Source organism: Eretmochelys imbricata, chromosome 2 (genome assembly GCF_965152235.1).
Source record: "Eretmochelys imbricata isolate rEreImb1 chromosome 2, rEreImb1.hap1, whole genome shotgun sequence".
Lineage (NCBI taxonomy): Eukaryota > Metazoa > Chordata > Testudines > Cheloniidae > Eretmochelys > Eretmochelys imbricata.
This window is the reverse complement of record NC_135573.1, coordinates 4,446,920-4,461,889: the sequence shown is the minus strand read 5'-3', so window position 1 is coordinate 4,461,889 and position 14,970 is coordinate 4,446,920. Positions and strand designations below refer to the sequence as shown.

Below are 14,970 nucleotides of genomic sequence, written 5' to 3'. Positions count from 1 at the left end.
TCTCCTCATCCTTCTTCCCTTCTCCCTCAGGGGATGATCTCTGAAGAGGCTTCGTGGCTGAACTGTCTTTGTTAAGTTGATTTTCTAGGTGCAATGTGAGTTGAGAGAGACCTTCGGCTCCATTTGCAGCTTCCATGTACCATAACCATCTTTTCCACCCAAGCCTTTCATGTAGGGCCTTTGAGTGGTGCCCTGCCTCCAGCAACCTAAAAGCCTCTCCAGGTGCAATAGAATTTAGAGAGAGAACTGAGAGAAACCGAGCCTCAACACCACTGCACAGTGACTGGTTTGTTTTTCAGGTGTCTGACAATCACAAATGCTCAGATGGTCAACACATGCAATCGTACACCTAAATGCACATCTCCTCTCCCACACGCTGCATCGTGCCTTTTATCAGGCGGTCTCACTACCTCCAGAACCTCTCCCAACTATACCTAGCACACTCTTCCTGACCACAGCTGTAAAGCAACCTCTTCCCACATCTCCAAATTCCTCCAGAAAAATAAATATATATATATATATAAAAAACATACACTTTCTGCAGAAAATTACTCTTCCCTGCTCCTCACCAACAACCCCTGATCCTCTCACCTGAAGTGTTACCCTGTTCACTGTCTTTTCGTTTGTCTAAGATCAGCAGCATCTGCACACATAAATGACAAGTTAGATATGCAGCTGCTCTTTTGCACGTGCAGTGACTGCAATTGTGCATGTAAGCCTAGTAATTCCACATGCAAATTAGGCAACTGCATATTCATTTTCCAGAAAATTCAGGCCTAAGCCATTTTGAGATTGATTCCTGTAGCCAGAGCATAGGCTGTTGTACCCCAACTAGCTAAGTGCACACACTCCTCACTACCCCATCTCCTCCCACCCACACTTGTTGAAAGCAAGAGTCTTCAAGGGTTGCCGCTGTATAGTAGTTTCCATGTGAGGCTCTCAAGTGCTTTATAAACAATATTCACACAACCACCCTCCACACCCCTTTGGTAGATATTAAACCAATTTTACAGAGGAGAAAATTGAAAGAAATGTTAAGCAACTTGCCCAAGGCCACACAGAAGTCAGTTGCAGAACCAGGCCTCCCAACTCCCAGTCCAGGAACCATTAGATCTCATCTGTTCCATGTTCATGCAAATTAGGCGCAGCCCTCAGGCTCCCGGGCAAGTCACCAATGCTGCAGTGGCCTGGGTTATCTGAAAGCTCCTGCTCTGCAAGGAGGGTCATGGAGACAGCTTTCGGGCCAGAAATGACACAGAGAGCCTGCCTCACTAACTGCCAAATCTCACCACACACAGCAGGTGATCAAACCAGAGAACCACCACCTTCCAAAACAGAGAGATGTGCACAACGGTGTCCATGTGCAGGAGGTCAAATCCTCTAGCAGCTAGATCTAGGGTAAGAGGTGCTTTACAGCTAAACGCTGCTCCGCCTAGGGGGCAGTATTCCATTCCAAACATTTCTTTCTTAAACCTTAATTCCTTTAATAATCCTTTGAGACTGTTTAAATCAACTCACACATACATGCTTTACCCCTGCAGAGATGCAGCTGTCATGCGCACAGTTTCTAACCATGATGCAGTTATCAGGTATATTTTTCCTGGCTGAGATGAGCATCTCATGAGACACACACCGTTTTTTCCCTAACGGAAAGACAGGGATTATACAATCTTACAAAGAATGCTTCTGCCACCTCCTGCTTTGAGTCCTTCTTCAAAAGACACTCTCTCTGTGAAGCTATAAACTCTAGCCCACTCAAAGACATGATTGGTTTAAAGGTTAAACCATCTCTATACTGACCAACGATATTTGAACTCTCCTGACCATTGAGCGAGTTCTCTGTGTTGCGAGTGTCTGTTTAGACTGCAAGATCTTCCATGGAACAGTCCTTGCCCTTTCCTGATCTAGAGAGTGACAAGCTGATGATGGTGAAGGAGCAAGAGGGACACAATCAAAATGAACAGACATTGACCAGTCACCGTTCAGGTTCTTTTCACACCAATAAGGTATCTTAACCCTGGGGAATGTGGGCCCATCAACAGTTCATATACGTTCAGAGACAGGGAATTGATCCTACACATGCAGAAGATGACTCAGTGCTGCACACAGATCTATACACAGTGAAAGTTACTTTATGCCACCATCCACAACACTACTGAAAACAATCATTTGCCCAGTAAAAGCTGGTCTTTAACTGAAAGTACAGCAAAACCATCCTAGCAGCAAGGGGAAGCTTTAGAGTGGTTGTCAATTAGAGGTGGCCCTGAGGGGAGGTTTCACAGTACATATGGGGGCAAGGTCAGGGAATGCAAGGCTCTACAGAAGTGGGACCTGGTGAGAAAGCCCTGAAATGGAGTGAAGGCCTCAAGTCCCATGCCGTCTTTTCTTCTCAACACTGACTCTACAACAGTGATCAGCAGGTTTACTTCACTGAGGAATGAGCAGCTCATTTCCTACTTCCAAGAACCTACTCCTAAAACTGTCCCCCCTCATGCAATATTCCAGCTCTATCACCACATGTCCAAGCTCTTACCTTCTTTGGCTGGGATGTGCATTCTAGAGGCTGGCAGCCTGCATAGCCTGTGCTTGGTGATCTGCACCAGCTCCTTGGGCAGGGTTCTCTTCAAAGGTGCAGGTCTTCCCCGCAGCGAGTTTCTTTTCCTGAGAGAGTAGTGGCTTTTCAGGGGCATTGTGGTGAAGGAGTTGCTCTTCTTATCTGTTGGGGAACTGCAAAGAATGCAATCCAGCGAGTTTAAAAATGAATCACAGAGGTATTAAACAGCAACTCCCCAACCCCAGCTATCTGTGCTCTCCTTTCTCCACCAACGCAGCAAGACTGTAGCACAGCTGGGATTAGAACCCAGTTCTCCTGACTCCTGGTTTGATACCTTATCCACTGAACTACAGTGCTTCTCTAGGTAAGAGCAATGCAAATGCCAGGTGAAAGAGCAAATTTGACCAATTGCTGGGAAAGCATGAAGAGAGATTGCACTCTGACATCTCAACTCACATCTAGGTATCCCCCATCACTCCCAGTCTCTCCCCTACTATAGCTGTTGGAGGAGGAGGAGGAGGAGGTTCTTAAGAGGGCTGAGAAGATCAGGCCAAGCCAGGCAAAAGAAATAAGCAAGCAGACCTCAAACTCTCCTCACCTCACCCCCCAAACCCCTCAGCACCACTCATGTGGAGATATCCTCACCTCTCTCCAGGAGAGGATGCCAAGGCACAGTGGGGAGATTAGTAGAAGACAGATGAAAAGAGAAGCTTGGACATGGGAGTAAGGGCCAGATGCCCCCAGATTATAACCTAAACTCTGTCATTGGCTTATTGCGTGGCCCTGGACAAATCAGTGAAACCAAAATTTACTGTGATAGCACCTAGCAAGCCCAGTCACAGACCAGGATCCCACTGGGCTACGCGCTGTACACAGAACACAAAGAGGGTCCCTGTTCCAAAGAGCTTACAATGTAAATATTTGAGTATTTGCTCTCATTGACATCAATGGCAAGACTCCTATGGGCTTCAATGAAAGTAGGAACAGGCCCCAGGTGAAGTGCAAAGAAGGTTAGTACCAGCTACAGAACTTCACACAACTAGTAACTTACCAGCAACTCCCCTTTCTCCTGATGATTTTGGTCCGGCTCTTCACTTTATAAGTGGAAAGTGCAGCATCGTTGAAAGAGGACTTCAACCCGCCATGACCAATGGATGCGTTGCTTAGAGTCTGAAGGCCAAAGTTGGCTCTGGAAACCTGGGAGACTCCAGCCTCCTTTCGTCCCTCAGACTGCCACTTGAATACTGACTTGGAAGTTGAAGAAGGTGGCTGTAGGCTAGATGCTTTCCATTTGTACTTACTAGGAGAGGCATCCAATTTCAAATGTACTCCGGATTTCTTCTGCTTTGCTCCCAAGTCCCCCTTTGGCAGTGACTTAGCAGTTCTCTCTGCTCCCACAGAAAGCTTCCTAGTGCTTTCAGAAGCTCTAGGGCTGGTCCATCTCTTTACAGCACAGGGCCATTTACTAGGATTTGCTACCCACGTATAGTTGGTTTTCCTGAACTTAGAAGCTTTGCTGGAGACTGGCGTTGAGGCAGCTCTTTGGAAACTGGGTAGCTTGTGTGGTATTGCAAACTGGTTCTTCGCTGGGTTTATCCCAACCTCTGAAGTCACAGCCTGAACTGAGCTTGTGCGCGCCTCAGATTTTCCAAGGGTCTTTGGCTCCTTCAAAGTATCTCTTCCTGCCGTGACTTGCTCTGAGCTACAGTGAGCTGGAACCTGTGCTACTGGCTTCTTCCAGGCTACCAGCCAGCCTGATTCTTGATCAAGAAGAGCTAAAGGCTGCTGAGGCTTGGATTTTAATGCTATGGCACTTTCACGGATAACGTCACGTAACTCAGGGGCACTTTTAGCCAGTTTCGCAGTCCGAAGTTTGCCCAGTTCCTTTGGATATGCTGGGCTTGCATCATCTCTGCCTCCAGCAACAGCAGGCTGGCGCAATGAACTCTGGGAGACAGAGAGAGACGTTTCTTTGTCCTCTTTCTGAGCAACACTTTGAAAGCTAGAACTTTCATGAACCTTTTCAGCTCCTTTTGGAGCAGCTATGGCTACTTTTACCATAGAGGAACCCTGCTGGGATCCCAACTCACTAACGTTTCTATTGTCCAAGGCTGAGCTAGTCCTCTGTGGCAGTTTGACTCCTATGACTATACCACCTGCTGCTAAGCCCACTTGCCTTTCCGAGCCTGTTCCCTGTGGCCCAGGAGGCTGGCTATTCCTTTGGCTCCCAAAAGCCTGAAGTGTGTTAGCAGATGCACTGCTTCCAGGATGATGTGTTGGTGCAGGCGGTCTGTTTACAAGGGAGTATTTTTTCCTCCAGGAGTTACCTTGATGTGACTGGAAATCCCTTGGAGCTTGCTGAGAATATCTTGCAGAGAATGCTCCCTGACTGTTGAAGGCAGTCTGCCTGGGATTTCTCCACCTTGGAGTCCTGGAGGGCGAGGGCACTGGGGCATTTCCATGGATGTTTTTATGGTCATTTATGAGACCTGAAGAAAGCAAAACAACCTCTGTTAGTTGCATCTTCCACAACAGTCTTGCAACAGCAAGTTCTGCAAATTGACTGTCTTCTCATTGCACTGAAAACACCTGTTCTACATGAGCTCTCATGCTCTGTAGCTTTCAGACATCATCACTAATGCTGCAAGAAAAGCTGAGCTATGTAATGATTACAGATTTCTTATTATGGATCTTTACATAGCAATTGAATACTGCATCATCCCACTTTCTCTCTCTGTTTAGTTCCTCTTATATGCACCGTCCTGAATCCACTACTCTGATCATTGTTCCTGTAGATCACTTGTGGTAAGGGTGGTGGTAGGAGGGGGGACAGACAAGAAGGGGAGAAAACTTCCTGCTTATTTCTTTTATAGGTATCTTTTTAGCTCTCACTATTGCATCTCTGAGCTCCTTTATAGTGGTGATTGCCTAGCAACCCTAATCTGATCCTGCTCATATACAGCACAATACAGTCCCCTCTAGAGGTGCTTATTATTTGGTTTAGGAAAGGAAGGGTAGACTTATTATTAAAGCAAGAGACTAAGAGTCAGGAGGCTTGGGATCTAATCCCAGCTCCGCCACTGACTAACAATGAAGTGATTTGCCCAAGTGACTCACTTGCATGTCTGTGCCTCAGTTTCCCTGTTAACCATAATATGGATGAATATGCTTACAGGGGGAGAGGGATTGCGAGGCTTGGTAAATATAAATATTTATAAAGCACTTTGTGATCTTCAGATGAAAGGGCTTAACAAAGGACTATATCTGAGCCCTGCATTTTTTCCAGGGATCTCTATGTGCTTTAATGAAGAAAACAAGTTTTTCCTACTGCCAAAAACTAGACCATATAGCTGCAGAAAGACAACATAAGCTGACCTGTCAGCTAAACTCCCTGCTCACAAACTGCTCTATTGATGTTGAAAGGTATTTCAAAATCCAGCCGCAACAAGACACACATCAAAACACAAAATCCAATTACTTTTTTGGCTGCTCTTCATTCCACCCCCCAGAACCACACTTGGTCTGCATTGCGTCTAATAACATTATGAGATCCTCAGAGCAAGGACCATGTCATCTTACTTGTGTGTACAGCTTCATGCATGCCTGTGGTGGTGCAAAAATAGTCATATGAGATCAGGTGTACCTGGTTGTGTCCATCTCAGACAGTATTGGTATGTCTACATTGCAAAGAAAAAAAAACGGGTGGTGCACCGTCTCAGAGCCTGGAGCTAAAAACAACAGTGCAGATTTTCAGGCCCAGGCTGGAGCCCAGGCCCTGAGACCCACCCTCCTCACTGGATTCAGAGTAGCAGCCGTGTTGGTCTGTATCCACAAAAAGGAGGACTTGGGGCACCTCAGAGACTAACAAATGTATTTGAGCAAAGTGAGCTGCAGCTCACGAAAGCTTATGCCCTAATAAATTTGTTAGTCTCTAAGGTGCCACAAGTCCTCCTCCTCGCTGCGTTTCAGAGCCTAAGGGGGAACACTGACACTGCTATTTTTAGCCCTGTAGTATGTTCCCCAGTCAGCTGACCTGGGCACAAAGACTCACTGCCACAGGGTTTGGGGTTTTTCCACTGTCTAGACATATCCTCAGTCAAAGATAAGAGCCCTGACAGAGGGGAGAGCACAAGTGGATTTCCAGGACCCAAGATGGGGTTTCTAGCACTGAAAGTTAGAAAAATCACCTTGCAACCCACAAAGCAAGGCACCCCTCAGCCCAGGCCCCAGATCTCAGCTGGTGTCTTTCACCAGGAACTAGACAAGGTCACACAAACAGGTCCCAGCTTCTCTGCGAAGGACCGGAGAGACTGGGAGGAGCCTTTTAGGGGTCCCAAGGGAGGCAGGGAAGGTGCCCAGTCTTTGCCCCACAGCTCAGACTGAGGAGCCACACAACCTAATCCCAGCACCAGGGACAAGAAGCTCGGGGAGAAATAGTATCGCAGCAGGTCAGCTCCCTCCCCTTACTGCAGCGATCGGGGGTAGCTTGGCCCCTCACACCGCAGAAGGGGTGAGGCGCAGCAGCAGACGGGGGGGGGCGGGGGGGTAGTCACAGAAACTAAGGGGCAGAACACTGGCAGACTTGGGGGGGTAACCGGGGGGAGCAGCACAGCAGCAGACGATGGGGGGGGGAATTCACAGGACCAGGGGGCGGAACGCTGGCAGACTTGGGGGGGGGGGTAACTGGGGGGAGCAGCGCGGCAGCAGACGGGGGGAGGATTCACAGGACTGGGGGGGAACACTGGCAGACTTGGGGGGGGTAAGCGGGGGGGGGGCAGCGCGGGCAGCAGATGGGGGGGGATTCACAGGACCAGGGGGCGGAACACTGGCAGACTTGGGGGGGTAACCGGAGAGGGGGGGGCGGCGCGGCAGCATACGGGGGGGGAGTCACAGGACCAGGGGAGCGGAACACTGGCAGACTTGGGGGGGGTAACCGGGGGGGGGGCGGCACAGCAGCATACGGGGGGGGTGGGGGAGTCACAGGACCAGGGGGTGGAACACTGGCAGACTTGGGGGGGGGGTAACCGGAGGGGGGAGCGTGAGGGATTCACAGGAGCAGGGGGCGGAACACTGGCAGACTGGGGGGCGGGTAACCGGTGGGGGGGGCGGCGCCGGCAGCAGACGGGGGGGGGAAGGAGTCACAGGAGCAGGGGGCAGAACACTGGCAGACTTGGGGGGGTAACCGGAGGGGGGGGGCGGCGCGGCAGCAGACCGGGGGGGGGGGGGGGAGTCACAGGGACCAGGGGGCGGAACACTGGCAGACTAGAGGGGGAGTAACCGGGGGGGGGGAGCACGGCAGCAGACGGGTGGGGGGGAGGGAGTCACAAGACCAGGGGGCGGAACACTGGCAGACTTGGGGGGGGGGGTAACCGGAGGGGTGGGGCGCGGCAGCAGACGGGGGTGGGGGGAGTCACAGGACCAGGGGGCGGAACACTGGCAGACTAGAGGGGGAGTAACCGGGGGGGGGGGATTCACAGGAACAGGGGGCGGAACACTGGCAGACTTGGGGGGGGGTAACCCGGGGGGGGGTGCGGCAGCAGACGGGGGGGCGGAGGGATTCACAGGACCAAGGGGCGGAACACTGGCAGACTGAGGGGAGATAACCGGGGGGGGGGGCGCGGCAGCAGACGGAGGCGATAACGATCCGTGGGGGGGGGGGGGTGGCAGAGCGGCAGTATCGGGCCCGGGTGGGGGGGGTTAGGGGCCCGCGAGGACGGCGCGGCGGGGGAGGGGGCCGCCCTCAGGACACAGCGATTCGGACCCGTCCCGTCGCGGCCGAGCGCCCCTCACCCTGCAGCAGGCGGATCTGACGCCGCAGTTGCTCCTTCTCCTCCATCCCCGCCGCCGGCCGCCCCCCGCTACGTCATCGCGCTGCGCCGCGGCACCGGAGCGCCTCCCTCTGGAAACGTCACCAGGCCGCGACTGCCATTAACCGGTCACGTGAGGGAGCCTGATCACGTGACGCCGGAGGCTGCTGCATTCCGTTCCCTTGGCAACTGGGAACGGGAGGAGAGTTTACCCCTCCTACGGGTCTCCTCGAGCCGGGCCCGCGCAGCTCTAGCTGCCCCCCTCCGCGCCAGCCCCTCGTCCCCGAGAGACTGAAAAACCGGCCACGCCCCCAGCGGCCTGATCTCCCCCCCCCCCGTCCCTCGCCGGCGTCCCCCCACCCCCAGCAGCATGACCCTCCCCTGCCCGTCCCTGGTGTCCCCTCCCCGGACTGCCACTACCCTGACCCTTCTAGGCCCCCCACCTCCATTGGCCTGACTCTCCTCTTCCCCCTCCCAGGCGCCCTCATCACCACCCTGACTCTTCTCAGGTATCCCCCCCCCTCCCCCGCCCTGACCCTCCTAGGCCCCCCACCTCCATTGGCCTGACCCTCCTCTTCCCCCTCCCAGGCATCCTCACCACCACCCTGACTCTTCTCAGGTATCCCCCCCCCCCACTGCCCTGACCCTCCTAGGCCCCCCCACCTCCATTGGCCTGACTCTCCTCTTCCCCCTCCCAGGCGCCCTCACCACCACCCTGACTCTTCTCAGGTATCCCCCCCCCACTGCCCTGACCCTCCTAGGCCCCCCACCTCCATTGGCCTGACCCTCCTCTTCCCCCTCCCAGGCACCCTCACCACCACCCTGACTCTTCTCAGGTATCCCCCCCCCACTGCCCTGACCCTCCTAGGCCCCCCACCTCCATTGGCCTGACCCTCCTCTTCCCCCTCCCAGGCGTCCTCACCACCACCCTGACTCTTCTCAGGTATCCCCCCCTCCCCCCGCCCTGACCCCCCTAGGCCCCCCACCTCCATTGGCCTCACTCTCCTCTTCCCCTTCTAGGCAGCTCGCAGGTGTCCCCACCCCCACCCTGACTCTTCTCAGGTATCCCCCGGTCCCACAGCTTTGACTCTCCTCTTCCCCTCTCAGGCAACCCACCCCCACAGCCCTGACCCTCCTTTTCCCCTCCTAGGTGCCCTCACCAGCCTGCCCCTCCCAGGTGTCCCACCCCCACAGCCTTGACCCTCCTCTTCCCTTTCCAAGTGTTTTCCCACCCCCTGACCCTTCCCCAGTCATCCCAGGCACCCAACTACCACTAGCTTGATCCACCTCTTCCCCACCACCCTGGCCCCCACTTGCCCTACCAGGCATCCCTCCGCCTCCTCTTCTCCTTTCAGGCACCCACAACCATCCCCACCATCTGCTGTACCAGTAGTGCTTCCAGCCATGTGACATGCACCTGCTCCTGATAGTTAGAGGATTGGCACACTTAAAGAGAAAACAACCCAGCACCCTCCAATAGAAAAGCTAAGGCAGTAGAAAAACTGGCCAAGTGGGAATTGCTAACATGGAAAAGTAATACAGGATAATATCTAATGTATTTGTAGCTGTCTTTTAATGCAATTGAGTAACTAGAAATAAGGAGGATCTGGCACCATATGAACATACAACTTTCCGCAGACCAACAGCAGGTGCTTTATGGACCACAGTTTGAGAACCTCAGTACTAGAAGCCTGACTCAAAGCCCACTGAGGTCAGTAGAAAGAGTTATGTTAATTTCAGTGGGCTTTGGGTCAGACCCTAAATGACGAATTAGGTAAGTATTAGCACTGTTGATTAATTGCAGTTAACTCACGTGATTAACTCAAAAAAATTAATCGGAGAATGGCCCTGCCCTAACTCATCCAGATGTTATGAACACAAATACATTAAAGATTGTGAAGCACTCAGTTACTGTGGTAATTGGGACATAGATAGTATTACCAAATTTTTATTTCCCAATTTGACTATTGGTTCTTATAGACTAATCCCTTATTAATATTTTTATTACCATAGTGCCCAGGAACCCTAGTCATGGACCAGAGCCCCACTGTGCTAGACGCTGTACAAAGATGATCCCTGCTCCAAAGAGCTTACAATCTTAGTATAAAACAAGAGACAATAGATGGAGGCAGACAGATAGGGGAGTACAAAGAAACAATGGGCTAATAATGGTCAACACAGTAGTCAGTGATCTTAGTTTTTTGCAGGCATCGCAACAAAGGAGAGTTTTAAGGGGGTTTTGAAAGTGGATAATGACATAGCTTGATGGATGTTTACGGACATAGGCGCTGAAGCCATTGGTGCTCCTGGGTGCTTAGCACCCACCGGCAGCCAAGCTCCCATCCCTCCCCCCCCCCACTCTCATCCACCTGTGGCCTTCACCGATCAACTACTCCTCCTCCCTCCCAGCACCTCCTGCATGCTGCAGAATAGCTGTTCAGTGGTGTACAGGAGGCACTGGGAGGTAAGGGGCAGAACAGGGCGGGGAAGAGGAGGAACAGGGCAGGAATAGGCAGGGTGGAGGTGGGGCCTTGGGGGAAGAGGTACAGCAGGGGTGGGAAGGGGTGGACGTTTGGGAGAAGGGGTGGAATTGGAGTGGGGTCTGGGGTTGAGTAGACATTGAGCACCCCCAGGGAAAATTAGAACCCAGTGCCTGTGTTTATGGGGAGTTTCTCCCAAACATGAGGGGAAGCACAGGTGAAAGCAGGAAGGGGCTTGTTAGATTTTCAAACAAGTGGGGATGGAGGCTGGCATCCTGGGCTGATCAAAAACTGAAATAAACCTTTCTATACTGACTGAGAAATGAAGTTGCAGATAGGCCACAAAGGGCCTTGAAATAAAGACAAGTAGCTTATATTTGATACAGTAGAGAAAGGGGAGCCAGTGGAAGGATGTACACAGAGGAGTGACGTGGTCAGAGCGACAGGCTAGGAAAATGATCATTGCAGCTGCGTCCTGAATGGCTATAGTGAGGCAAGGTTGCATTTGGCAAGGCCGCATCTTAAAGATGTTATGAAAGAAGAATCAGCAAGTATTAAACATAGCCTGGATATGAAAACCTGGAGAGATGTTCAGGTTGAAGATAATGCCCAGGTTACAGGCCTGAGTGACAGGCAGGATGGTGGTGGTGTTCACAGTGATCAAGAAGGGAAGTAGTGGGGTAAGCTGGGAATAAGAGCTTTGTTTTTAACCAGGTTAAACACGGGGTGATGGCTAGACATCCAAGAGGAGATGCCAGAGAAACCAGCTGACCTTTTAGTTTGGACGGAAGAAGGCAGGTCCGATGAAGAGAGGTAGATCTGGGACTCATCAGCATAAAGATGGTAGTTTAATTTCTGTTTATGAATGAGACTGCCCAGAGTTAAGGAGTAGAGGGGAAAGAGAGAGGGACCAAGGACAGAGCCCTGTGGAATTTCCCTGCAGAAAGTTGAAGGGTGGAATGTGGAGGATCCTCTGAAGGACACACTGAAGAAGCAGTACTTCAGATGGCTGAAGCTATGGCTGAAGTTTTCCAGAGTAGATCCGCTTTGAGTTAGGTTGCATAACATGGCAGTTGAACTACAGTAAGCCAGTCTATACAAGAGCTTCACTGACGGTAGTGACAGTGGGAAATGTTAACCTTTTAATTGTAATGCATTCAAATGTCACTAAATAAAGACATTTCTGCAGCTTAACAAATGAGGCAAGTGGAAAGAGTTTTAGGGCCCTCCCCTGAAAGGTAGGAACAGCATATAGGCTTTGTCAACTAGGTTAAAAAAAACTCCTGACTTGAAGAGGTAGAAGAGCCTGTGGTACGTGAACATACCGCTCAGTGTTGGTATGTTGTTGAATGTGGATTTTCTTCAAAGAAAATGTTGTCTGCTGTTAACAACCCATCAGATTTGAAAAAGCCCTTTATTAGCACTTGAGTAACTTTATTCACTGTGCTGTGACCCCAAAATGTCAGTGAGTTGGCTGGGTTTGCACTGGTTGTGAATCCCCTCTGTTGGGAGTCCCTTCTCCATCTCAGATATAGCTTTGCGCAGTAAATGTGTGTTTCATATCAAGACTGACTGCCTTTCTGGAAGATGCTTTAGTGAAACACAAGGTACTGAGTTCAATACAGGAGTAATAGGATAAAATTCTCTGGCCTGTGTTATACAGGAGGTCAGACTAGATGATCTAATGGTACCTTCTGGCCTTTACCTCTGTGAAGCCATATGAAACAATTCCTCTGTGTCTCAATTTCCTATCAGCAAAATCGGGATAATAGCAGCATCCTACCTCCCAGGGGTGTTGTGAAGATAAATATGTTAGAGTGTGAGGTGTACAGATACGACAGCAAGGGGGCATGTAACAGGGTGGGTTGCCTGTGGGCCGGAGAGCCTGAGACTAAGCCAGCCCTGATTATAGGACAAGCCTCACCTGTGAGGAATCAGAGGCTTCCTGTATGAAAGGAGCTGGGTTTATGTGTTGGTAGGGCCTGTCTGGGGAAAGAGCTGGTGGGAGGAGACTGCAGGGCACAAGAAGGCCCCTGCAGGGCCCTGAGTGAGCAGTGGGATAGCTCAGAGCAGGAAAAGAAAGCTGCAGGAAAAGAAAAGCTCTTCAGGCGTGACTAACCGGGGAAGTGACTGGGAGACCCAGAGGGGAAATAACGAGACAAAGTTGGAAGTGACCCTCAGGAAGACCGCAGTATGGGTAAGGGAGCCGATCTAGCTGTGCAGTACAGGGCCCTGGGCTGCAAGGGTGGGACTGGGTTCCCCTACAAGCCCTGCACAAAGGTTGTTGAGCTCAGCAAGGAGCAGCAGGATGAACTGAGGACTGGCTGAAGAAGAGCGTCTGAGAAGGGAGATGGCTTTTTGTTTTCGTTAAAGAGAGAGTTTTGGACTCTTAAGAACATAAGTATGGCCATACCAGGCCAGACCAACGGTCCATCCAGCCCAGTATCCTGTCTTCCAACAGTGGCCAATGCCAGGTGCTTTAGAGGGACTGAACAGAACAGGGCAATTATCGAGTGATCCATCCCCTGTTGTCCAGTCCCAGCTTCTGGCTTCCGGGCACCCTGAGCATGGCATTACATCCCTGACTATCTTGGGCACTAGCTATTAATGGACTCTATTCTCCATTAACTTGTCTAACCCTTTTTTGTACCCAGTTATACTTTTGGCCTTCACAATATACCCTGGCAATGGGTATCCACAGATTGTCTGCATTGTGTGAAGAAGTATCTCCTTGTTGTTTTAAACTTGCTGCCTATTAATTACATTAGGTGACCCCTGGTTCTTGAGTTATGTGAATAAATAACATTGCCTTAGTCACTTTCTCCACACCATTCATGATTTTTATAGACCTCGATCATATCAATTTAGTATGTCTCTCTTTGAAGCTGAACAGTCCTAGTCTTTTTATTCTCTCTTCATACGGAAGCTGTTCCAGACCCCATATCATTTTTGTTGCCCTTCTCTGTACATTTTCCAATTCTAATGTATCTTTTTTGAGAGGGGGTGACTAGAACTGCATGCAGTATTCAAGGTGTGGACATACCATGGATATATAGAGAGGCATTATGATATTTTTTCTGTCTTTTATTATCAATCCCCTTCCTAATGGTTTCTAACATTCTGTTTGCTTTTTTGACCGCCACTGCACATTGAATGGATGTTTTCAGAGAATTATCCACAATGACTCCAAGATCTCTCTCTTGAGTGGTAACAGCTAATTTCGATGCCATCATTTTGTATGTATAGTTGAGATTATGTTTTCCAATGTGCATTACTTCGTATTTATCAACACTGAATTTCATCTGCCGTTTTACTGCCCAGTCACTAAGGCTGCGAGTCTTTCACAGAGGTCATGGCCGGAGCACTCCCCCAACCACATGCAGCACCCTGGAGTCCCCCAGAGCCCATAAGATTTAGTCAGGGGTATTTATAGTACAAGTCATGGACAGGTCAGGGGCCATGATTTTTTGTTTATTACCTGTGATCTATCCATGACTTACTAAAAATACCTGTGACTAAATCGTAGCTTTACCAGTCACCCACTTTAGTGACAGGTTTCAGAGTAGCAGCCGTGTTAGTCTGTATCCGCAAAAAGAAAAGGAGGACTTGTGGCACCTTAGAGACTAACCAATTTATTTGAGCATAAGCTTTCGTGAGCTACAGTTCACTTCTCTTCGCAGTCCGTTTTGGATTTAACTATCTTGAGTAATTTAGTATTGTCTGCAAACTTTGCTACCAAACTGCCTACCCCTTTTTCCAGATCCTTTATGAATATGTTGAACAGCACTTGTGCCAGTACAGATCCCTGGGGGACGTAGCTATTTACTTGTCTCCACTGTGAAAACTGACTGACTATTCCTACCCTTTGTTTCCTATCTTTTAACCAGTTACTGATCCATGATAGGACATTCCCTCTTATCTCAGCGCACCTTACTTTGCTTAAGAGCCTTTGGTGAGGGACCTTGTCAAAGACTTTCTGAAAGTCCAAATGCACCATATCCACTAGATCACTCTTGTCCACATGCTTGTTGGCACCCCCAAAGAATTCTAACAGATTAGTGAGGCATGATTTCCGTTTATAGATGCTACGTTGACTCTTTCCCAACATATCATGTTCATCTATGTGTCT

General features: G+C 50.4%; 1 protein-coding gene across 3 annotated transcripts in view; it reads right to left on the bottom strand.

Annotated features, from left to right (window-relative positions):
* The window catches only part of ZC3H3 (zinc finger CCCH-type containing 3), a 356,038-nt gene extending 347,632 nt beyond the window's left edge, over positions 1 to 8,406 (bottom strand). For all 3 annotated transcript variants that reach the window (XR_013345065.1, XR_013345066.1, XM_077809716.1), the window contains exons 1-3: positions 8,345 to 8,406; positions 3,606 to 5,043; positions 2,534 to 2,727 (exon numbers count right to left, since the gene is read on the bottom strand). Coding sequence is in view for 1 of the 3 variants with exons in the window: in XM_077809716.1 (XP_077665842.1) it covers positions 2,534 to 2,727; positions 3,606 to 5,043; positions 8,345 to 8,390 (1,678 nt within the window). In the remaining 2 variants the exon portion in view is untranslated. The remainder of the gene's footprint in view (positions 1 to 2,533; positions 2,728 to 3,605; positions 5,044 to 8,344) is intronic.
* Positions 8,407 to 14,970: the final 6,564 nt, after the last annotated feature.